A 25638-nucleotide genomic window follows, 5' to 3' on the forward strand; every position below is an offset into this window, starting at 1 on the left:
CAAGAAGCAGGAGAGCAATGGCAGAAGCTGCAAGGATTCTTCGCTGGGCGGAAGATCATGTGATAGCACTGTCAGCAGTGTTCATTCCGGGAGTGGACAACTGGGAAGCAGACTTCCTCAGCAGACACGATCTACACCCGGGAGAGTGGGGACTTCATCCAGAAGTCTTCCACATGATTGTGAACCGTTGGGAAAAACCAAAGGTGGATATGATGGCGTCTCGCCTCAACAAAAAAACTGGACAGGTATTGCGCCAGGTCAAGAGACCCTCAGGCAATAGCTGTGGACGCTCTGGTAACACCGTGGGTGTTCCAGTCAGTGTATGTGTTTCCTCCTCTGCCTCTCATACCAAAAGTACTGAGAATTATACGGCAAAGGGGAGTAAGAACGATACTCGTGGCTCCGGATTGGCCAAAAAGAACTTGGTACCCGGAACTTCAGGAGATGCTCACGGAAGATCCGTGGCCTCTACCTCTAAGACGGGACCTGCTTCAGCAGGGACAGTGTCGATTCCAAGACTTACCGCGGCTGCGTTTGACGGCATGGCGGTTGAACGCCGAATTCTAAGGGAAAAAGGCATTCCGGAAGAGGTCATTCCTACACTGGTAAAAGCCAGGAAGGAGGTGACTGCACAACATTATCACCGCATTTGGAGAAAATATGTTGCGTGGTGTGAGGCCAGGAAGGCCCCCACGGAGGAATTTCAATTGGGTCGATTCCTACATTTCCTGAAAACAGGATTGTCTATGGGCCTCAAATTGGGGTCCATTAAGGTTCAAATTTCGGCCCTGTCGATTTTCTTCCAGAAAGAATTGGCTTCAGTTCCTGAAGTCCAGACTTTTGTAAAAGGAGTACTACATATACAGCCCCGGTTGTGCCCCCAGTGGCTCCGTGGGACCTTAATGTAGTTTGGGATTTTCTCAAATCCCATTGGTTTGAGCCACTCTAATCGGTGGATTTGAAATATCTTACATGGAAAGTAACCATGCTACTGGCCCTGGCTTCAGCCAGGAGAGTGTCAGAATTGGCGGCTTTATCGTATAAAAGCCCATATCTGATTTCCATTCGGACAGGGCAGAACTGCGGAAGCGTCCTCAGTTTCTGCCTAAGGTGGTGTCAGCGTTTCACCTGAACCAGCCTATTGTGGTGCCTGCGGCTACTAGCGATTTGGAGGATTCCAAGTTGCTGGACGTTGTCAGGGCATTGAAAATATATATTTCAAGGACGGCTGGAGTCAGAAAATCTGACTCGCTGTTTATACTGTATGCACCCAACAAGCTGGGTGCTCCTGCTTCTAAGCAGACCATTGCTCGTTGGATTTGTAGCACAATTCAACTTGCACATTCTGTGGCAGGCCTGCCACAGCCTAAATCTATCAAGGCCCATTCCACAAGGAAGGTGGGCTCATCCTGGGCGGCTGCCCGAGGGGTCTCGGCATTACAACTCTGCCGAGCAGCTACGTGGTCGGGGGAGAACACGTTTGTAAAATTCTACAAATTTGATACCCTGGCTAAAGAGGACCTGGAGTTCTCTCATTCGGTGCTGCAGAGTCATCCGCACTCTCCCGCCCGTTTGGGAGCTTTGGTATAATCCCCATGGTCCTGACGGAGTCCCCAGCATCCACTAGGACGTCAGAGAAAATAAGATTTTACTTACCGATAAATCTATTTCTCGTAGTCCGTAGTGGATGATGGGCGCCCATCCCAAGTGCGGATTGTCTGCAATACTTGTACATAGTTATTGTTACAAAAAAATTGGTTTGTTATTGTTGTGAGCCGTCTGTTCAGAGGCTCCTACGTTTGTCATACTGTTAACTGGGTTCAGATCACAAGTTGTACGGTGTGATTGGTGTGGCTGGTATGAGTCTTACCCGGGATTCAAAATCCTTCCTTATTGTGTACGCTCGTCCGGGCACAGTATCCTAACTGAGGCTTGGAGGAGGGTCATAGGGGGAGGAGCCAGTGCACACCACCTGATCCTAAAGCTTTATTTTTGTGCCCTGTCTCCTGCGGAGCCGCTAATCCCCATGGTCCTGACGGAGTCCCCAGCATCCACTACGGACTACGAGAAATAGATTTATCGGTAAGTAAAATCTTATTTTTGTGCCTCCAGTGGCACCTTGGGATCTCAATGTAGTTTTAGGGTTCCTAAAATCACATTGGTTTGAACCACTTGCCACAGTGGATTTGAAATATCTCACATGGAAAGTGGTAATGCTGTTGGCCCTGGCTTCAGCCAGGCGCGTATCAGAATTGGCGGCTTTATCCTATAAAAGCCCTTACCTGATATTTCATTCGGATAGGGTGGAATTGAGGACTCGTCCTCAATTTCTCCCTAAGGTGGTTTCAGCGTTTCACATGAATCAACCTATTGTGGTACCTGTGGCTACTAGGGACTTGGAGGACTCCAAGTTGCTGGACGTAGTCAGGGCCCTGAAAATATATGTTTCCAGGACGGCTGGAGTCAGAAAATCTGACTCGCTGTTTATCCTGTATGCACCCAACAAGCTGGGTGCTCCTGCTTCTAAGCAGACGATTGCTCTTTGGATTTGTAGTACAATTCAACTTGCACATTCTGTGGCAGGCCTGCCACAGCCAAAATCTGTAAAAGCCCATTCCACAAGGAAGGTGGGCTCATCTTGGGCGGCTGCCCGAGGGGTCTCGGCTTTACAACTTTGCCGAGCAGCTACTTGGTCAGGGGCAAACACGTTTGCTAAATTCTACAAATTTGATACCCTGGCTGAGGAGGACCTGGAGTTCTCTCATTCGGTGCTGCAGAGTCATCCGCACTCTCCCGCCCGTTTGGGAGCTTTGGTATAATCCCCATGGTCCTTACGGAGTTCCCAGCATCCACTAGGACGTCAGAGAAAATAAGAATTTACTTACCGATAATTCTATTTCTCATAGTCCGTAGTGGATGCTGGGCGCCCATCCCAAGTGCGGATTGTCTGCAATACTTGTATATAGTTATTGTTACAAACAAATCGGATTGTTTATTGTTGGAAGCCATCTTTTCAGAGGCTCCTACGGTTATCATACTGTTAACTGGGTTCAGATCACGAGTTGTACGGTGTGATTGGTGTGGCTGGTATGAGTCTTACCCGGGATTCAAGATCCTTCCTTATTATGTACGCTCGTCCGGGCACAGTATCTTAACTGAGGCTTGGAGGAGGGTCATAGGGGGAGGAGCCAGTGCACACCAGCTAGTCTAAAGCTTTTACTTTTTGTGCCCAGTCTCCTGCGGAGCCGCTATTCCCCATGGTCCTTACGGAGTTCCCAGCATCCACTACGGACTATGAGAAATAGAATTATCGGTAAGTAAATTCTTATTTTTTGCCCATGAGACTCTGTTGTATTGCGCTCCTGTGTTGTGCCATCCTTTCCTTAAATGTTTTAATTGATTTGCCAACATAGAATTTATCACAAGGACACCGTATGAAGTAAATAATGTACTTACTACTGCATGTCAACACATGCCTAATCTGTATCTTTTTACCCGTTAACGGATGCATAAAGTGGTTTCCTACCACTAAATATAGACACGTTGTACACCCTAAACATCAATATACCCCAGGTTTTTTTTACAAAGTGTGACTGTGTGTTCTTCAATTTAGTAATATCTGTCACTACTATTGAATCCCTTATATTTCTCTGACGTCCTAGTGGATGCTGGGTACTCCGTAAGGACCATGGGGAATAGACGGGCTCCGCAGGAGACTGGGCACTCTAAAAGAAAGATTAGGTACTACATCTGGTATGCACTGGCTCCTCCCTCTATGCCCCTCCTCCAGACCTCAGTTAGAATCTGTGCCCGGCCAGAGCTGGATGCACCTAGTGGGCTCTCCTGAGCTTACTAGAAAAGAAAGTTTTGTTAGGTTTTTTATTTTCAGTGAGATCTGCTGGCAACAGACTCACTGCTACGAGGGACTGAGGGGAGAGAAGCAAACCTACCTGCTTGCAGCTAGTTTGTGCTTCTAAGGCTACTGGACACCATTAGCTCCAGAGGGATCGAAGACAGGGCCCGACCTCGATCGTCCGTTCCCGAAGCCGCGCCGCCGTCCCCCTTGCAGAGCCAGAAGACGGAAGAACCAGAAGAAAAACGGCGGCTGAAGACTCCGGTCTTCAATAAGGTAGCGCACAGCACTGCAGCTGTGCGCTATTGCTCCCACAGCACACCACACGCTCCGGTCACTGGTGGGTGCAGGGCACTGGGGGGGGGGGGGGGGGGGGGCGCCCTGGGCTGCAATAAGTGTACCTTAGGCAAAATTGCATATAATACAGTGTATAACACTCTATATGTGCCTAATCCCCCACCATTAACTTTATTATAAAAGCGGGAGAAGTCCGCCGTGGAGGGGGCGGGGCTATCTCCCTCAGCACACCGGCGCCATTTTCTCTTCACAGCTCCGCTGGAAGGACGCTCCCCAGGCTCTCCCCTGCAGTATACACTTCGAGAAGGGTAAAAAAGAGAGGGGGGGCACATAAATTTAGGCGCAAATTGTGTATAATAGCAGCTATTGGGAAAAATCACTCAGTACTGTGTTAATCCCTGTGATATATAGCGCTATGGTGTGTGCTGGCATACTCTCTGTCTCCCCTAAGGACTTAGTGGGGTCCTGTCCTCAGTCAGAGCATTCCCTGTGTGTGTGCGGTGTGTCGGTACGGCTTTGTCGACATGTTTGATGAGGAGGCTTATGTGGAGGCGGAACAGGTGCCGATAAGTGTGATGTCACCCCCTACGGGGCCGACACGAGTGGGTGGATATGTGGAAGGTATTAACCGACCGTGTCAACTCCTTGCATAAAAGGTTCGATGACGTAACAGCTCTGGGACAGCCGGCTTCTCAGCCCGTGCCTGTCCAGGCGTCTCAAAGGCCATCAGGGGCTCAAACGCCCGCTACCTCAGATGGCAGACACAGGTGTCGACACGGAGTCTGACTCCAGTGTCGACGAGGATGAGACAAATGTACAATCCACAAGGGCCATCCGTTGCATGATTACGGCAATGAAAAATGTGTTGCACATTTCTGACATTAACCCGGGTACCACTAAAAAGGGTATTATGTTTGGGGAGAAAAAGCAACCAGTGACTTTTCCCCCATCTGATGAGTTAAATGAGGTGTGTGAAGAAGCGTGGGGTTCCGCCGATAAGAAATTAATGATTTCTAAGAGGTTACTGATGGCGTACCCTTTCCCGCCAGAGGATAGGTTACGTTGGGAGACTTCCCCTAGGGTGGACAAGGCGCTCACACGCTTATCAAAAAAGGTGGCACTGCCGTCTCAGGATACGGCCGCCTTAAAGGAGCCTGCTGATAGAAAGCAGGAAGCTATCCTGAAGACTGTATATACACACTCAGGGACTATACTGAGACCTGCAATTGCTTCAGCATGGATGTGTAGTGCTGCAGCAGTTTGGTCTGATACCCTGTCAGATAATATTGATACCCTCGACAGGGATACTATTTTGCTAACCATAGAGCATATTAAAGATGTCGTCTTATATATGAGGGATGCACAGAGGGATATTTGCCGGCTGGCATCTAGAATTAATGCAATGTCCATTTCTGCCAGGAGAGTATTATGGACTCGGCAGTGGACAGGTGATGCTGATTCTAAAAGGCACATAGAGGTTTTGCCTTATAAGGGTGAGGAATTGTTTGGGGATGGTCTCTCGGACCTCGTATCCACAACAACAGCTGGGAAGTCGACATTTTTACCTCAGGTTTCCTCACAGCCTAAGAAAGCACCGTATTACCAAGTACAGTCCTTTCGGCCTCAGAAAGGCAAGCGGATCAGAGGCGCTTCCTTTCTGCCCAGAGGCAAGGGGAGAGGGAAAATGCTGCACCAGACAGCCAGTTCCCAGGAACAAAAATCATCCCATGCCTCCACTAAGTCCACCGCATGACGCTGGGGCTCCACAGGTGGAGCCAGGTGCGGTGGGGGCGCGTCTCCGGAACTTCAGAGACCAGTGGGTTTGCTCACAGGTGGATCTCTGGGTTCTACAAGTGGTATCTCAGGGATACAAGCTGGAGTTCGAGGCGACTCCCCCTCGCCGTTACCTCAAATCAGCCTTGCCAGTTGCTCCCAAAGAAAGGGAGGTAGTACTGGCGGCTATTCACAAGCTGTACCTTCAGCAGGTGATAATCAAGGTACCCCCCTCCTTCAACAGGGGCAGGGTTACTATTCCACAATGTTTGTGGTACCGAAACCAGACTGTTCGGTGAGACCCATCCTAAATTTAAAATCCTTGAACACTTATATAAGGAAGTTCAAGTTCAAGATGGAATCGCTCAGGGCGGTTATTGCAAGCCTGGAAGAGGGGGATTTTATGGTGTCGCTGGACATCAAGGATGCATACCTGCATGTCCCCATTTACCCACCTCACCAGGAGTACCTCAGGTTTGTGGTACAGGATTGTCATTACCAATTCCAGACGTTGCCGTTTGGTCTGTCCACGGCACCGAGGGTATTTACCAAGGTAATGGCCGAAATGATGATACTCCTCCGGAAGAAAGGAGTTATAATCCGAATCAGAATCAGCTTTATTGGCCAGGTATACTTAAGTATACTAGGAATTTGTCTTCAGTTTGCTATACAACAGCCAAGTAGGTAACAGGTAAGCAGGTGTGTGTGTGTGTGTGTGTGTGTGTGGGGGGGGGGGGGGGCGCAAGTGAAGTTACACAGATAGGTATACCGTAGGGACACAGGTGAGTTACATGTACGTCTAGTCAGTCAATGTTCAGCAGGCGGACAGCTTGGGGGAAAGAAACTTTTGAGGCTTCTGGTGGATCTGGCGGGGACAGCCCTGTAACGCCTGCCTGAAGGAAGAAAGTTAAACATGCTGTGGCCGGGGTGTAGCTGGTCTTTTACTATCTTCATTGCCCGCTTTTTAGCTCTGGACAAGTACAGGTCCTGGACTGAGGGAAGGTCGGCCCCGATGATCTTCTCTGCGGTTCTTGATCACCTTTTGGAGCCTGCATCTGTCCCTCGCGCTGGCGGAGCTGTACCATACGAGTATCGAGGAGCACAGTACCGACTCCACAATCGCGGAGTAGAAGAGGAGCAGGAGCTTCTGTGGGATGTTGAACTTCCTTAGTTGCCTGAGGAAGAACAACCTCTGCTGCGCTTTCCCAACAGTGGCGTCCGTGTTGGACCCCCATTTAAGGTCCCTGGAGATTGTGGTCCCTAGAAACTTGAAGGAGTCCACTAGCGATACCACACTGTCAGCAATCGTTAGCGGAGGTGCACTAGATGACTTCTTCCTGAAGTCCACTATCATCTCGACAGTTTTGAGGGGGTTGAGGTCAAGGTTGTTGTGGATGCACCACTGGGCCAGCCGGTCTACTTCCTGTCTATAGGCCGATTCGTCCCCATCCTTGATGAGGCCGATGACGGTGGTGTCATCGGCGAATTTGATGATCCTTACTGATTGCGCCTCTGAGGTACAGTCATTTGTGTACAGGGAGAAGAGCAGGGGTGAGAGGACACAGCCCTGAGGGGCCCCTGTACTGATGGACCGCGCTTGAGAGGTGAATTCCCCCGCTTTCACCACCTGTGTCCTATCTGTCAGGAAGTCTATTATCCAGGAACAGGTAGCTTCTGGGACCCCTAGGCGAAGTAATTTGGGGTGGAGGATGCTGGGGACGATTGTATTGAAGGCCGAGCTGAAATCGACAAACAGGACCCTCGCGTAGGTACCGGGAATGTCTAGGTGCTGTAGAATGTAGTGCAGGCCCAGGTTGACTGCATCCTCGACACACCGATTCGAGCGATAGGCGAACTGCAGGGGGTCCAGTTGGGGGCCAGTCACAGTTTTCAGGTGATTCAAAACCAGACGCTCAAACGTTTTCATGACCACAGACGTCAGTGCTATCGGCCTGTAGTCGTTCAGGTTCGTGATAGTGGGTTTCTTGGGGACCGGGACTATAGTAGACCTTTTGAGGCAGGAAGGGACTTTCTGTAGCTCCAGCGATTTATTGAAGATCTTGGTGAATATGGGGGCGAGCTGACCCGCACATGCTCTTAGGGCAGATGGTGACACTCCGTCAGGACCCGGAGCTTTCCTGGTTTTGGTCCTTTTGAACAATGGAGTTATAATTATCCCGTACTTGGACGATGTCATGATAAAGGCGAGGTCCAAAGAGCAGTTGCTAGTCAGTGTAGCACTATCTCAGGAAGTGCTGCATCAGCACGGCTGGATTCTGAATATCCCAAAGTCACAGCTGATTCCTGCGACGTGTCTGCTGTTCCTGGGCATGATTCTGGACACAGAACAGAAGAAGGTGTTTCTCCCGGAGGAGAAGGCCCAGGAATTATCATCTCTGCTCAGGGACCTCCTGAAACCAAAACAGGTGTCGATGCATCACTGCACGCGAGTCCTGGGAAAGATGGTAGCTTCATACGAAGCAATTCCCTTCGGCAGGTTCCATGCAAGGATCTTCCAGTGGGATCTATTAGACAGGTGGTCCGGATCGCATCTTCAGATGCATCGGTTGATCACCCTGTCCCCGAGGGCCAGGGTGTCTCGGTTATGGTGGCTGCAGAGTGCTCATCTGCTCGAAGGCCGCAGATTCGGCATTTACAATGCCCTGAGTCAAGCAGAACCCCTGCTTCAAAACCAACCGGTGCTGATTCAGTCAGACAACATCATGGCGGTCGCCCATGTAAACCGACAGAGCGGCACAAGAAGCAGGATGGCAATGGCAGAAGCCACAAGGATTCTTCGATGGGCGGAGAATCACGTGCTAGCACTGTCAGCAGTGTTCATTCCGGGAGTGGACAACTGGGAAGCAGACTTCCTTAGCGGACACGACCTCCACCCGGGAGAGTGGGGACTTCATCCAGAAGTCTTCAAGCTGATTGTAAACTGTTGGGAAAGGCCACAGGTGGACATGATGGTGTCCCACCTCAACAAAAAGCTAGAAAGATATTGCGCCAGGTCAAGGGACCCTCAGGCGATAGCTGTGGACGCTCTAGTGACACCGTGGGTGTACCAGTCGGTTTATGTGTTCCCTCCTCTTCCTCTCATACCCAAGGTACTGAGGATAATAAGAAAGAGAGGAGTAAGAACTATACTCATCGTTCCGGACTGGCCAAGAAGAACTTGGTACCCGGAAATTCAAGAAATGATCTCAGAGGACCCATGGCCTCTGCTGCTCCGACAGGACCTGCTACAGCAGGGGCCCTGTCTGTTCCAAGACTTACCGCGGCTGCGTTTGACGGCATGGCGGTTGAACACCGGATCCTAAGGGAAAAGGGCATTCCGGATGAAGTCATTCCTACGCTGATAAAAGCTAGGAAGGATGTGACAGCAAAACATTATCACCGCATATGGCGAAAATATGTTGCTTGGTGTGAGGCCAGGAGGGCCCCAACAGAGGAATTTCAGCTGGGTCGATTTCTGCACTTCCTACAGTCAGGAGTGACTATGGGCCTAAAATTGGGATCCATTAAAGTCCAGATTTCGGCTCTGTCTATTTTCTTTAAAAAAGAACTGGCTTCACTGCCTGCAGTTCAGACGTTTGTTAAGGGAGTCCTGCATATTCAGCCTCCTTTTGTGCCTCCAGTGGCACCTTGGGATCTCAACGTTGTGTTGGATTTCCTAAAATCACATTGGTTTGAGCCACTTAAGACCGTGGAGTTAAAGTATCTCACGTGGAAGGTGGTCATGCTGTTGGCCTTGGCTTCGGCCAGGCGGGTGTCAGAATTGGCGGCTTTGTCGTTTAAAAGCACATATCTGATTTTCCATATGGACAGGGCAGAATTGAGGACTCGTCCCCAATTTCTTCCTACGGTGGTATCAGCGTTTCATTTGAACCAACCTATTGTGGTGCCTGCGGCTTCTCGGGACATGGAGGATTCTAAGTTGCTGGACGTAGTCCGGGCCCTGAAAATCTATGTTTCCAGGACGGCTGGAGTCCGAAAAACTGACTCGCTATTTATCCTGCATCACCCAACAAGCTGGGTGCTCCTGCTTCAAAGCAGACTATTGCTCGCTGGATCTGTAGCACGATTCAGCTGGCACATTCTGCGGCTGGACTGCCGCATCCTAAATCAGTAAAAGCTCATTCCACGAGGAAGGTGGGCTCTTCTTGGGCGGCTGCCCAAGGGGTCTCGGCTTTACAACTTTGCCGAGCTGCTACTTGGTCTGGTTCAAACACGTTTGCAAAATTCTACAAGTTTGATACCCTGGCTGAGGAGGACCTTGAGTTTGCTCATTCGGTGCTGCAGAGTCATCCGCACTCTCCCGCCCGTTTGGGAGCTTTGGTATAATCCCCATGGTCCTTACGGAGTACCCAGCATCCACTAGGACGTCAGAGAAAATAAGAATTTACTCACCGGTAATTCTATTTCTCGTAGTCCGTAGTGGATGCTGGGCGCCCGTCCCAAGTGCGGACTCTCTGCAATACATGTATATAGTTATTGCGTAACTAAGGGTTATTGTTATGAGCCATCTGTTGAATGGGGCTCATTTGTTGTTCATAATGTTAACTGGTTATATTTATTACAAGTTGTACGGTGTGGCTGGTATGAGTCTTACCCTGGATTCCAAATCCTTTCCTAGTAATGTCAGCTCTTCCGGGCACAGTTTCCCTAACTGAGGTCTGGAGGAGGGGCATAGAGGGAGGAGCCAGTGCACACCAGATAGTACCTAATCTTTCTTTTAGAGTGCCCAGTCTCCTGCGGAGCCCGTCTATTCCACATGGTCCTTACGGAGTTCCCAGCATCCACTACGGACTACGAGAAACAGAATTACCGGTGAGTAAATTCTTATTTTTTACTATTGTAATTCTCCCTATATTTTTAGTATGGAACCATGTCAGAATTTGCAGTCTCTTATGGTGAAGAATAAAACCCTGGAGGAGGAAAATGGAAAGCTGAGTAGAGAACTTAGTGAGGCTGCAGAACAGACTGCTCAGATTCTGGAAAAAATTATTCTGGTGAGCTGAGCCCTGTAGGGTCTCTTGTTGACATACTTCACCTCTTAGTTTGACCAGTAATAGCACAAATTTCGGAAATGTGGTTTTATTTCCCATTATGTTTGTGTATTGCTTTTTTCTGCACAATTACCTACTGAGATAAATGTACTTTATAAATTCATCATAAATTGGATATAATACCCTAAATGTTCAGTACTGTGTACTCAACACCATCTTGACATTTATTTTCTTGATACCTGAAAGTTGGCAATGTGCTGTAGTTCATATAAGTAATGTAACTCCTATTGCTCTTTGCATTGTTTCTTACAGACTGAACAGGAGAATGATAAACTGCTAAATAAGATGGAAGAGTTAAAGCAACATGCAGCGTAAATATTATTTCAATACCAAACCTATAATGTTAAACGATAAAGGGCTCCAGTATTTTGTTTTCATTTATGATTTCTTCTTATTCCTGATCTCAGATGTAAGGTTGACTTACAGCAGGTAGTTGAGACCCTAGAAGATCAGGAGCTAAAGGAGAACTTAGAGGTCATTCGGAACTTACAGCAAGTCATTGTGCACCTTCAGGTGAGGCTGCTTTTTTATTTTATATTTATCTCTGTCTTTAATTTGAAATAACTGGATGTGATCAATATCCAGGCGGTTGTCATCCCGACGGTAAGTACTGGGGTTAGGCAGTGGAATGGGGGGATGGGGAGCTTGGTGTGTTTAGGTTGCTGGAAAGCTTAGGAGTAGGGGTAAAGGTTAAATTCACACCGGAACCATCGGGATGCCGCTGTTGGGATCCTGACTGCTGGGAATTATGATTCTGTCCTGAAATAACAGCTTGAATTTAAAGCCTTTGATATTTAATAGCTATTGCTCTTTTAATCAATACAATAAGATTCTTTTTGTTTGTAGCCTCTTTTCTCACGTCCTAGAGGATGCTGAGGTCCAAATTAATACCGTATAGATGGGTCCACTTGGAGCCATTGCCAGTTTAAGATTTTAACAGTGTTGGCTGGCTCCTCCCTCTATGCCCCTCCTACCAGACTCAGTATAAAATATGTGCCCGGAGGAGCCGGTCACAGCTAGGGGAGCTCCTAGAGCTTCTTTAGTATTCTTTTTTTTCCTATGAGTAAGTTAGGCACAGGGAGGCTGCTGGCAAAAGCCCCCCTGCTTCGTGAGAGTTAGGGGGGGTTAGTGTCCAACCCTGAGAGGTCAATGGCCGCTATATCCGCTGACAGGACACTGAGCTCCTGAGGGTGGTGATCGATAGCCGCCTCAGGTGACCGCTCACTACCGCAGCATGCTGCCAACCCCTAACAGAGCCAGAAGATTCCGGTGGCGTGTCACCACCCCCCTGGCAAGCAGGGAGCCGGTGTGAAGATGGCGGCAACAGCGTGGAAGCACAGTACTAACTGCGCTCTTGAGGCTCAGCGGTACACAGTGCAGCGCTATGAGGTGCGCCCTAGGCTAGTTCCTATGCCCTACACTGGTCACTCAGGCTGTCAGGGACCTCTGTAACGCTGCCAGCACCATACCTCAGGCCAGTATAAATTTGTAAAGTGCGGGAAGCATGGCCATGTTTCACGGGGCGGAGATTCTCCTCATAGCGGAACCAGCAGCGTTCAGCACCATTTTCCTGCCTGCAGATCCATCTACTGAGACTCTGACAGGGAAAGCTGTCCCTCCTCGCAACTCCCGCTATCCTATGCGGTACCAGGGGGGTTGTTGAATAGGGGAAGGGGGGGCTGTGTAATTACTGTGTAGTGTATTAAGGTACACAGTCAGCGCTAGGTAGTTGTATTATATCTACCTAGGGATGCGCTGTGTGTGCGCTGGCTCCAAGCTCTGTGCGTCTCTGAAGGATTTTGGGGGGGAAACTGTATGACCTTTTCCTGTGAGTGTGGGTGTATGCTTTCTCACATAACCATGTCCAGGGACTCTGTGTCTTATGCTGCAGGGGACACTTCTTCTCCAGAGGAGTCCATTCCTTGTACCCAGGAATGTAATTAATTATCTCAGATTCTTATTACTGAGCCAGAATGGTTGAGTTCTATTAAGAGAATGATCTCTCAGATCTCTACTAGGGTAGCCCATACTGAGACTGAATCTCAGGTTTTAAAGAAGTCTATGGCAGTTTGGTCAGGTTTCGTTCCTATTACTTATAAATCCCCTAGCGTATACCCACAGAAACGTGCACTTGCCCAGATGATACAAGATGACACTGTAGACGGTGATGGGGATGTGCTGAGGGGGGCAGCGTCCCTTTCAAAGGGGGTGCAGCTGATGACTGAAGCCATTAGAGGTGTGTTAAATATTACAGAGACACAACCTGAGCAGGTTGAGGCTTACTTCACAGGCAATAAGAAAGCCTTGTTAACCTTTTCTGCGTCTAAAGAATTAAACGCTCTATTTGTTAAATCTTGGGAAAACCCGAAGAAGAAATTCCAAATCCCCAAAAGGGTTCTGGTTGCTTTTCCCTTCCCTTAAGAGGATAGGAAAAGTTGGGAGACTCCTCCCATAGTTGATGCATCTGTCTCCAGACTGTCTAAAAAGGTGGTTTTACCTGTCCCGGGTTCTACCGCGTTAAAAGAACCGGCTGATCGTAAGATTGACACTACGCTCAAATCCATATACACTGCTTCAGGGGTGGCGTTAAGGCCTACTATTGCCTCTGCATGGATCTCTAAAACTATAGTAAAGTGGTCAGGCACAGTACTAGAGGGCTTGGATACACTGGATAGAAGTGATATTAAACTGTTTTTACGTAACCTACATTTTTCTGCGGGGTTCATGGTGGAATCCATGAAGGATATGGGTACGTTGAATGCAATGATATCTTCCATGTCTGTCTCAGCTCGCAGGGGACTCTGGCTACGCCAGTGGTCTGCCAACGTGGAATCCAGGAGAAGTGTGGAGAACCTACCCTACACAGGTCAGGACCTATTTGGGGAAGCGTTGGATGCGTGAATTTCCACGGCAACTGCGTGTAAGTCACATTTTCTTCCCTCAGCACCACCTTCTACGAAGAAAACCTCCATTTGTGTCGCACTCCTTTCGGACTGCTAAGTCTAAGCCTCCTACCACCTTCTTTAGAGGAGGTTGTGTAAAATCCAAAAAACCTTCACCTGCAGGTTCACAGGACCAGAAGCCTGGAGGGACGGGCTGGTGGGGACGAGACTCAGGTGTTTCAGCCACGCCTGGGTGTCGTCCGGCCTGGATCCCTGGGTACAAGATATTGTGTCCCAGGGGTACAGACTTGGGTTTCCAAAATCTCCTGCCTCACCGATTTTTCAAGTCAGGCTTGACAACTTTGCTGACAGAGAGGGCTATCCTGCAGGAAGCCATCCAAAAATTGGAAAAGTCAGAGGTCCTTGTTCCTGTTCCACCTCATCTGCAAAACAGGAGTTACTATTCAAACCTTTTTGTGGTACTGAAACCAGATGGTTCGGTCAGACCAATTTTGAACTTGAAATTGTTGAACCCTTACTTGAGGGTGTTCAAATTCAAAATGGAGTTTTTCAGAGCAGTGATTTCATGTCTGGAGGAGGGAGAGTTTCTGGTATCCCTGGATATCAAGGATGCGTACCTCTACATTCCGATTTGGCCGCCTCACCAGGCTGATCTCACATTTGCGCTGTTACAGTCACTATTAATTCCAGGCACTACCATTCGGTCTCTCCACGGCACCGAGGGTGTTCAAGGTGATGGCAGAGATGTTTCTCCTCCGCAGACAGGGGCTGAACATAATCCCATATCTCCACGATCTGCTGATAAAATCATCGTCCAGGAAGAGCTTTTTGCAGTCCATTGTCCTCACGACTCATCTGCTCAGGGAACACAGTTGGATCCTGAATCTTCCAAAATCACATTTGGAACCGACCAGGAGGTTGTCTTTTGATACTTGACACGGAAGTGCAGAGGGTGTTTCTTCCGGAGGAGAAAGCGTTGGTGATACAAACAATGGTCCAGGATGCCTTGAAGCCAGCCCGGGTTTCGGTTCCTCAGTGCATTCGCCTTCTGGGGAAGATGGTGGCTTCTTACGAGGCTCTGCAGTACGGAAGGTTTCATGCTCGGCACTACCAATTGGATCTCCTGGAGAAGTGGTCGGGATCTCATCTACAACTACCTCACCTTCTGCAGGGCCGCAGGTTCGGGATTTATGACTTTATCCTTCTAACCTCTGATGCAAGCCTCAGGGGTTGAGGTGCAGTCACTCGGGGAAACCTTCCAAGGAAGGTGGTCAAGCCTGGAATCCAGCCTTCCAATAAACATTCTGAAACTAAGTGCCGTCTAACACCGTATTCTCCAAGCGGTCCATCTTCTCAAGATCGAGCCATTCAAGTGCGGTTGGACAAAGTAACAACGGTGACTTACATAAACCGACAGGGCAGAACGAAGAGCAGAGCTGCAATGTCAGAGGTAACAAGAATCATCCTCTGGGCAGAAAAACACGCGTTGGTGCAGTCTGCAATCTTCATTCCGGGAGTAGACAAGTGGGATGCGGGCTTCCTCAGCAGACACGATCTCTATCCAGGATAGTTGGGACTGTTCACGGAGGTAACAGATATTTGGGGTGTACCTCAAATAGACATGATTGCCTCTCGTCTCAACAAGAAGCTTTGGCGGTATTGTTCCAGGTCGAGGGACCTGCAAGCCGTGGTGGTGGATGCCCTAGTGGCTCCGTGGGTGTTCTAGTCTGTGTACGTGTTTCTTACACTTCCACTCATTCCAAGAGTTTTAAAACTCATATGGAGAACAAGATTTCAGGCAATACTCATTGCTCCGGACTGGCTAAGAAGGGCTCGGTACGCGGATCTTCTGGATCAACTGCTAGAAGAGCCGAAGCCTCTTCCTCTTTAGGAGGGCCTGCTTCGGCAGGGGCTGTTCGCTTATCAAGACTTACCGTGGCTACGTTTGACGGCATGGAGGTTGAACGCCAGATTTAACTTGGAAGGGCAATCCGAACAAGGATTTTTCTACCCTGATACAGGCTATGAAAGGAGTAATGTCTAAACATTACCATCGTATTTGGGAAAAAATATGCATCTTGGTGCGAGTCCAAGAAGTTTCCTATGGTGGAGTTTCAACTGGGACGGTTTCTCCTCTTCCTGCAAGCAGGTGTGGATATGGGCCTGCGGTTGGTATCTGTAAATGTCCAGATTTCGGCCCTATCTATTTTCTTCCAGAACAGTTGGCTTCCCTCCCTGAGGTTGACTTTTCTGAAAGGGGTTCTGCACATCCAGCCTCCCTTTGTGCAGCCTACGGCACCCTGGGATCTTAACATGGTGTTACAGTTCCTCCAATCGGATTGGTTCGAACCTCTACTGGAGGTTGAGGTCAAATTTCTCACGTGGAAGGCTGTCATTTTGTTGGCCTTAGCTTCTGCTAGGCGTGTGTGGGAATTGGGGAGCTTTGTCTTGTAAGAGCCCCTGCTTGATCTTCTATGAAGATAGAGCTGAGCTCAGGACACGTCAGCAGTTCCTTCCGAAGGTTGTGTCTGCATTTCATATCAACCAACCTATTGTGGTGCCAGTTGCGACTGACTCCTCAATTTCATCAAAGTCCTTGGATGTTGTAAGGGCTCTGAAGATCTATGTGAAGAGGACTGCTAGTCACAGAAAATCGGACTCTGTCCTGTATGATACCAAGAAACTTGGGTGTCCTGCTTCTAAGCAGACGATCTCTCGCTGGATCAGGTTCACTATCCAGCATGCGTATTCTACGGCAGGCTTGCCGTGTCCTACGTCTTTTAAGGCCCACTTTACACGTAAAGTGGGTTCTTCCTGGGCGGGTGCCTGGGGTGTCTCGGCTTTACAGCTTTACCGAGCGGCTACTTGGTCTGGGTTGAACACGTTTGCAAAGTTCTACAAGTTTGATATTTTGACCACTGAGGACCTGCAGTTTGGTCAATCAGTTCTGCAGGAGCCTCCGCGATCTCCCTCTTGTTCTGGGAGATTTGGTACATACCCATGGTACTAATGTGGAACCCAGCATCCTCTAGGACGTAAAAGAAAATAGGATTTTAATTACCTACCGGTAAATGCTTTTCTCGTAGTCCGTAGAGGATGCTGGGTGCTCGCCCAGTGCTTCATTATCCTGCTGTGGTTATCTGTTTCAGTACAGCTTTGTTCTTAGTTATGTACTGCCTTGTTACTCGGTTTAGTAATGTTTCAGCTATTGCGGAGTTTCAAGCTAGATAGCTTGGTTTGCCTGGTTTGTGTGAGCTGGTATGAATCTCGCCACTATCTGTGTAATCTTTCTCTCGAAGATGTCCGTCTCATCGAGCACAGTTTCTAGACTTAGTCTGGTAGTGGCATAGAGGGAGGTGCCAGTGGTCCTAGTGGACCTGTCTATACACCATGGTACTAATGTGGACCCCAGCATCCTCTACGGACTACGAGAAAAGGATTTACCGGTAGGTAATTCAAATCCTTTTATCTCTTACGTCCTAGAGGATGCTGGGGTCCATATTAGTACCATGGCGTATAGACTGGTCCACCAGGAGCCATTTTCACTTTAAGAGTTTAATAGTGTGGGCTGGCTCCTCCCTCTATGCCCCTGCTATGCCCTTAGTTTAGAAAATGTGCCCGGAGGAGCTGGTCACAGCTAGGGGAGCTCTACGGAGTTCTTCTGGTAAAGAGTAAATTTTTTTCTTTCAGCATCAAGCTTATCTCAGGTTTGCGCTGATGGACAATCACTATCAGTTCCAGGCGCTGCTGTTTAGCCTCTCAACAGCACCAAGTATCTTCACCAAGGTGATGGCGAAGATGATGGTTCTCCTCTGCAAACAGGGGGTGAACATAATTCCATATCTGGACGATTTCCTGATCAAGGCGTCATCCATGGAGAGGTTGTTGCGGTCCATTGCGCTCACAACACAGCTTCTCAGGTAGCACGGTTGGATCCTGAACCTTCCGAAGTCTCATCTTCAGCCGACAAGACGGCTGTCTTTCTTGGGAATGATCCTCGATAGGGAAGTGCAGAGGGTATTTCTCTCGGCAGAGAAAGCGTTGGTGATTCAAACAATGGTCAAGGATGTCCTACGGCCTACCCGGGTATTGGTTCATCAATGCATACGCCTTCTGGGGAAGATGGTTGCCGCCTACGTGGCTCTGCAGTACGGCAGGTTTCATGCTCGACCTTTTCAACTGGACCTCTTGGACCAGTGGTCGGGCCCTCACCTACACATGCACAAGAGGATACTCCTGTTTCCAAAAGCAAGGATTTCACTCTTCTGGTGGCTGCAACTTCCACACCTTCTGGAAGGACGAAGGTTTGGAATTCAAGACTGGATCCTTCTGACCACAGATGCAAGTCTAAGAGGTTGGGGAGCGGTCGCTCTGGGGGAAACCTTTCAAGGACGATGGTCGGATCAAGAGTCACTTCTCCCAATAAACATCCTGGAACTCAGGGCCGTTTACACGCCCTTCTGCAAGCAGCACACCTTCTACAGGATCGGGCTGTTCAAGTGCAGTCGGACAACATGACCACAGTAGCCTACATAAACCAATAAGGGGGAACGAAGAGCAGAGCTGCCATGGCAGAGGTGTAAAAAATCCTAATCTGGGCAGAAAGGCACGCGGTGGCGATGTCTGCAATTTTCATTCCAGGCGTAGACAACTGGGAAGCAGACTTCCTCAGCAGACACGATCTCCATCCAAGGGAGTGGGGCCTCCATCCGGAGGTGTTCGAGGAGGTAACCGGTTGGTGGGGGATTCCTCACATAGACATGATGGCCTCCCGCCTCAACAAGAAGCTACGGAAGTACTGTTCCAGGTCAAGAGACCCACAGGCAGTGGCGGTGGACGCACTTGGGTGTTCAAGTCAGCGTATGTGTTCCCTCCACTTCCTCGGATACCAAGGGTTCTTCAACTCGTGAGAAGAACGAAGGTTCTGGCAATCCTCATTGCTCCGGACTGGCCAAGGAGGGATTGGTACGCGGATCTGCTGGAAGATCCACGGCCTTTACCTCTTCGGGAGGATCTGCTTCTGCAGAGGCCGTTCACTTATCAAGACTTACCGCGGCTTCGTTTGACGGCATGTCGGTTAAACGCCAGATCTTAGCTCGGAAGGGTATCCCGAGTGAGGTCATTCCTACCCTGATACAGGCCAGGAAGGGGGTAACGTCTAAGCATTACCATCGCATTTGGAAGAAATATGTTTCTTGGTGTGAGGCCAAGAAGTTTCCGGCGGTGGAGTTTCAACTTGGTCGTTTTCTCCTTTTTCTGCAGGCAGGGGTGGATGTGGGGCTGAGTCTGGTATCCATCAAGGTCCAGATCTCTGCTTTGTCTATCTTCTTCCAAAAGCAATTGGCTGTTCTTCCTGAGGTTCAGACCTTTTTGAAAGGGGTTCTGCACATCCAGCCTCCCTTTGTGGCGCCTACAGCTCCATGGGATCTTGAGGTGGTGTTGCAGCCCCTACAATCCGCTTGGTTTGAGCCTCTACAGGAGGCTGATCTCAAGTTTCTCATGTGGAAGGCGGTCACCTTGTTGGCCTTGGCTTCTGCACGACGCGTGTCGGAATTGGGGGCTTTATCTTGTAAAAGCCCCTTTCTGATCTTCCATGAAGATAGGGCAGAACTTAGGACTCGTCCACAGTTCCTACCTAAGGTTGTGTCGGCTTTACACATCAACTAACCTATTGTGGGGCCAGTGGCTACTGACTCCTCAATTACTTCAAAGGCCTTGGATGTAGTGAGGACTTTGAAGATTTACGTGAAGTGGACGGCTCGTCATAGGAAGAGTGACTCTCTTTGTCCTCTATGATCCAAAGAAAATTGGATGTCTTGCTTCTAAGCCGTCTATTTCACGCTGGAACAGGTTCACTATCCAGCATGCTTATTCCATGGCAGTATTGCCGTGTCCGAAATCCGTAAAGGCCCACTCTACTCGTAATGTGGGTTCTTCCTGGGCGGCTCCCCGGGGTGTCTCGGCGTTACAACTCTGCCGAGCAGCTACTTGGTCTGGGTCGAACACGTTTGCCAAGTTTTACAGGTTTGATACTCTGGCCTCTGATGACCTCAAGTTTGGTCAGGCAGTGTTGCAGGAGCCTCCGCGCTCTCCCTCCCGTACTGGGAGCTTTGGTACATCCCCATGGTACTAATATGGACCTTCTAGGACGTTAGAGAAAATAGGATTTTGGCTACCTACCGGTAAATCCTTTTCTCGTAGTCCATATAGGATGCTGGGCGCCTGCCCAGCGCTTCGTTTCCTGCATTCGTTTATTGTTCAGTGTTACCTGGTTCCTAGGTAAGTTCTGCGTTATTTACTGTTCAGCTGTTGCGGAGTTGTTACGGCATGTTGGCCGGATATTCATGTTTGTGTGAGCTGGTATGAATCTTGCCACTATCTGTGTAATTCCTTCTCTCGAAGTATGTCGTCTCCTCGGACACCGTTTCTAGACTGAGTCTGGTAGGATGGGCATAGAGAGAGTAGCCAGCCCACACTATTAAACTGTTAAAGTGCCAATGGCTCCTGGTGGGCCCGTCTATACCCCATGGTACTAATATGGACCCAGCATCCTCTACGGACTACGAGAAAAGGATTTGCCGGTAGGTAACCAAAATCCAATTTTCTGTGTGTTCTTTAGTCACCATATACTACTTGAATTCCCTATTTGCAGTATTCATAAGCTGCACAGGGTGTGCTTTTCAGGTATATTGCTGCTGATATTGTACTGTGTTGCCTGAGATTGTGCTTTTAGCTGTCAGCTACAGGGGGCAACAGAGCTGGAGCTGATCCCACAGTGTGTGGAGGTGACACTGCAGGTATGTTTAAGGAATACTTGGCAGCAGAGAGTTCGGGTTCTGGGGGTTCCCTACCCGATAGTGTAATAGTGGCAACGGAGGTTCAAAATGACCCACCTTGGGCTACATTTTCCTCTATATTAACAATGCTTGTAACTAAACTTGCGCCCCCTATGGGACCTCCTGTGCCGGTACAACAGATTATGGTCCCTGCAGTTAATCCGCCCTGGGCAGAACAAATCTCCAGTCAGTTACTGCAATTAAACCGTTTGCTGTCTAAAAAGAAATCTGACTCTCGCCCGCCTAAGACCAAGGGGTCATCTAAACGGTCCATTACTTCCTCACAGTCTACTACTGTCCCAGACTCCTCATCTGATGAGGATGGTGTTTATACTGACCCCTCAGATTCTGATCCTGATAGTTCTGATGGGGAATATTTCACAGGTGGATGTTCCTGACTTGTTGGAGGCGATCAGGATGATTCTTCAGATAACTGATGACACAGAGCCTGATTCCGTTCCTAAGAAACCGGACAGGTCGCGGCGGGTCGCTAGTCTAGTTTCGTTAAAAAAGAAAAATTATTAATGGAAATTTCTTTAATACATTATGTACTGTATATTATGTTCTATTTCTCTATCGTCCTAAGTGGATGCTGGGGTTCCTGAAAGGACCATGGGGAATAGCGGCTCTGCAGGAGACAGGGCACAAAAAAGTAAAGCTTTACTAGGTCAGGTGGTGTGCACTGGCTCCTCCCCCTATGACCCTCCTCCAGACTCCAGTTAGATTTTGTGCCCGAACGAGAAGGGTGCAATCTAGGTGGCTCTCCTAAAGAGCTGCTTAGAGAAAGTTTAGTTTAGGTTTTTTTCTTTACAGTGAGTCCTGCTGGCAACAGGATCACTGCAACGTGGGACTTAGGGGGAAAGTAGTAAACTCACCTGCATGCAGAGTGGATTTGCTGCTTGGCTACTGGACACCATTAGCTCCAGAGGGATCGAACACAGGCCCAGCCGTGGAGTCCGGTCCCGGAGCCGCGCCGCCGACCCCCTTGCAGATGCTGAAGCGTGAAGAGGTCCGGAAACCGGCGGCTGAAGACTCCTCAGTCTTCATAAGGTAGCGCACAGCACTGCAGCTGTGCGCCATTTTCCTCTCAGCACACTTCACTGGGCAGTCACTGAGGGTGCAGAGCGCTGGGGGGGGGCGCTCTGAGAGGCAAATATAAACCTTATACAAGGCTAAAAATACCTCACATATAGCCCATAGGGGCTATATGGAGATATTTAACCCCTGCCTGACTGGAAAAATAGCGGGAGAAGAACCCGCCGAAAAAGGGGCGGGGCCTATCTCCTCAGCACACGGCGCCATTTTCTGTCACAGCTCCGCTGGTCAGAACGGCTCCCAGGTCTCTCCCCTGCACTGCACTACAGAAACAGGGTAAAACAGAGAGGGGGGGCACATTAATGGCTATATATATATATATATTAAAGCAGCTATAAGGGAGCACTTAATATAAGGATATCCCTTGTATATATAGCGCTTTGTGGTGTGTGCTGGCAGACTCTCCCTCTGTCTCCCCAAAAGGGCTAGTGGGTCCTGTCTTCATTAGAGCATTCCCTGTGAGTTTGCGGTGTGTGTCGGTACGTGGTGTCGACATGTATGAGGACGATATTGGTGTGGAGGCGGAGCAATTGCCAAATATGCAGATGTCACCCCCCAGGGGGTCGACACCAGAATGGATGCCTTTATTTGTGGAATTACGTGATGGTTTATCTTCCCTTAAACAGTCAGTTGAGGACATGAGGCGGCCGGACAATCAATTAATGCCTGTCCAGGCGCCTCAAACACCGTCAGGGGCTGTAAAACGCCCTTTGCCTCAGTCGGTCGACACAGACCCAGACACGGGCACTGATTCCAGTGACGACGGTAGAAATTCAAACGTATTTTCCAGTAGGGCCACACGTTATATGATTTTGGCAATGAAGGAGACGTTACATTTAGCTGATACTACAGATACCGTAAAACAGGGTATTATGTATGGTGTGAAAAAACTACAAACAGTTTTTCCTGAATCAGAAGAATTAAATGACGTGTGTGATGAAGCGTGGGTTGCTCCTGATAAAAAGTTGATAATTTCAAAAAAGTTATTGGCATTATACCCTTTCCCGCCAGAGGTTAGGGCGCGCTGGGAAACACCCCCTAAGGTGGACAAGGCGCTCACACGCTTATCCAAACAAGTGGCGTTACCCTCTCCTGAGACGGCCGCACTTAAGGATCCATCAGATAGAAAGATGGAAGTTATTCAAAAGAATATATACACACATGCAGGTGTTATACTACGACCAGCTATAGCAACTGCCTGGATGTGCAGTGCTGGAGTAGTTTGGTCAGAATCCCTGATTGAAAATATTGATACCCTAGATAGGGACAATGTTTTACTGTCGTTAGAACAAATAAAGGATGCATTTATCTATATGCGTGATGCACAGAGGGATATTTGCACACTGGCATCTCGGGTGAGTGCTATGTCCATTTCAGCCAGAAGAGCCTTATGGACACGACAGTGGACAGGCGATGCGGATTCAAAACGTCACATGGAGGTTTTGCCGTATAAAGGGGAGGAGTTATTTGGAGTTGGTCTATCAGACTTGGTGGCCACGGCTACTGCCGGGAAATCCACTTTTTTACCTCAAGTCACTCCCCAACAGAGAAAGGCACCGACCTTTCAACCGCAGCCTTTTCGCTCCTACAAAAATAAGAGAGCAAAGGGCTTGTCGTACCTGCCACGAGGCAGAGGAAGAGGGAAGAGACACCAACAGGCAGCTCCTTCCCAGGAACAGAAGCCCTCCCCGGCTCCTGCAAAAACCTCAGCATGACGCTGGGGCCTCTCAAGCGGACTCGGGGACAGTGGGGGGCCGTCTCAAAAATTACAGCGCGCAGTGGGCTCACTCGCAGGTAGACCCCTGGATCCTGCAGATAATATCTCAGGGGTACAGGTTGGAATTAGAGACGGATCCTCCTCATCGTTTCCTGAAGTCTGCCTTACCAACCGTCTCTTCCGAAAGGGAGAGGGTGTTGGAAGCCATTCACAAGCTGTACGCTCAGCAGGTGATAGTCAAAGTACCCCTATTACAACAAGGAAAGGGGTATTATTCCACTCTATTTGTGGTACCGAAGCCGGATGGCTCGGTAAGGCCTATTCTAAATCTGAAGTCCTTGAACCTCTACATAAAAAAGTTCAAGTTCAAGATAGAGTCACTCAGAGCAGTGATAGCGAACCTGGAAGAAGGGGACTTTATGGTATCCTTGGACATCAAGGATGCGTATCTACACGTTCCGATTTACCCCGCACACCAGGGGTACCTCAGGTTCATTGTTCAAAACTGTCACTATCAGTTTCAGACGCTGCCGTTCGGATTGTCCACGGCGCCTCGGGTCTTTACCAAGGTAATGGCCGAGATGATGATTCTTCTTCGAAGAAAAGGCGTATTAGTTATCCCATACTTGGACGATCTCCTAATAAGGGCAAGGTACAGAGAACAGCTGGAGACAGCTTTAGCACTATCTCAAGAGGTGCTAAGACAACACGGGTGGATTCTGAATATTCCAAAATCCCATTTAATCCCGACAACTCGTCTGCTGTTCCTAGGAATGATTCTGGACACGGTTCAGAAAAAGGTTTTCCTTCCAGAGGAAAAAGCCAAGGAGTTATCCGATCTGGTCAGGAACCTCCTAAAACCAGGAAAAGTGTCAGTACATCAATGCACAAGAGTCCTGGGAAAAATGGTGGCTTCTTACGAAGCAATTCCATTCGGCAGATTCCATGCAAGAATATTCCAAAGGGATCTGTTGGACAAATGGTCAGGGTCGCATCTGCAGATGCACCTGCGAATAACCATGTCACCAAAGACAAGGGTGTCACTTCTGTGGTGGTTGCAGAAGGCTCACCTATTAGAAGGCCGCAGATTCGGCATTCAGGATTGGATCCTGGTGACCACGGACGCCAGCCTGAGGGGCTGGGGAGCAGTCACACAAGGAAGAAACTTCCAGGGAGTATGGACGAGTCTGGAAAAGTCTCTTCACATAAACATTCTGGAACTAAGAGCAATCTACAATGCTCTAAGCCAGGCGGAACTTCTCCTGCAAGGAAAGCCGGTGTTGATTCAGTCGGACAACATCACGGCGGTCGCCCATGTAAACAGGCAGGGCGGCACAAGAAGCAGGAGTGCAATGGCAGAAGCTGCCAAGATTCTTCGCTGGGCGGAGAATCACGTGATAGCACTGTCAGCAGTGTTCATCCCGGGCGTGGACAACTGGGAAGCAGACTTCCTCAGCAGACACGATCTTCATCCGGGAGAGTGGGGTCTACATCCAGAAGTCTTCAACATGTTAATAGACCGTTGGGAAAGACCAATTGTAGACATGATGGCGTCTCGCCTCAACAAGAAACTGGACAAATATTGCGCCAGGTCAAGAGATCCACAGGCAATAGCTGTGGACGCACTGGTAACTCCTTGGGTGTACCAGTCAGTGTATGTGTTTCCTCCTCTGCCGCTCATACCAAAGGTATTGAAGATCATACGGCAAAGAAGAGTAAGAACAATACTAGTGGTTCCGGATTGGCCGAGAAGGACTTGGTATCCGGAACTTCAAGAGATGCTCACGGACGAACCGTGGCCTCTACCTCTGAGAAGGGACCTGCTACAGCAGGGTCCCTGTCTTTTTCAAGACTTACCGCGGCTGCGTTTGACGGCATGGCGGTTGAACGCCAGATCCTAAAAGGGAAAGGCATTCCAGAAGAAGTCATTCCTACCTTGATTAAGGCACGGAAGGAAGTCACCGTGAAACATTATCACCGCATTTGGCGAAAATATGTAGCGTGGTGCGAGGATCGGAGGGTTCCGACGGAGGAATTCCAACTGGGTCGTTTCCTACATTTCCTGCAATCAGGATTATCTATGGGTCTCAAA

The 25638-nt window shown here is 49.1% G+C and overlaps 1 protein-coding gene across 1 annotated transcript in view; it reads left to right on the top strand.

Annotated features, from left to right (window-relative positions):
• The window catches only part of KIF4A (kinesin family member 4A), a 579230-nt gene that overhangs the window by 203945 nt on the left and 349647 nt on the right, over positions 1-25638 (top strand). The window contains exons 11-13 of the mRNA XM_063937105.1: positions 10806-10938; positions 11248-11306; positions 11403-11508. Coding sequence (XP_063793175.1) covers positions 10806-10938; positions 11248-11306; positions 11403-11508 — 298 coding nt within the window. The remainder of the gene's footprint in view (positions 1-10805; positions 10939-11247; positions 11307-11402; positions 11509-25638) is intronic.

The sequence above is a fragment of the Pseudophryne corroboree genome, chromosome 8, assembly GCF_028390025.1.
Source record: "Pseudophryne corroboree isolate aPseCor3 chromosome 8, aPseCor3.hap2, whole genome shotgun sequence".
NCBI classification, from domain to species: domain Eukaryota; kingdom Metazoa; phylum Chordata; class Amphibia; order Anura; family Myobatrachidae; genus Pseudophryne; species Pseudophryne corroboree.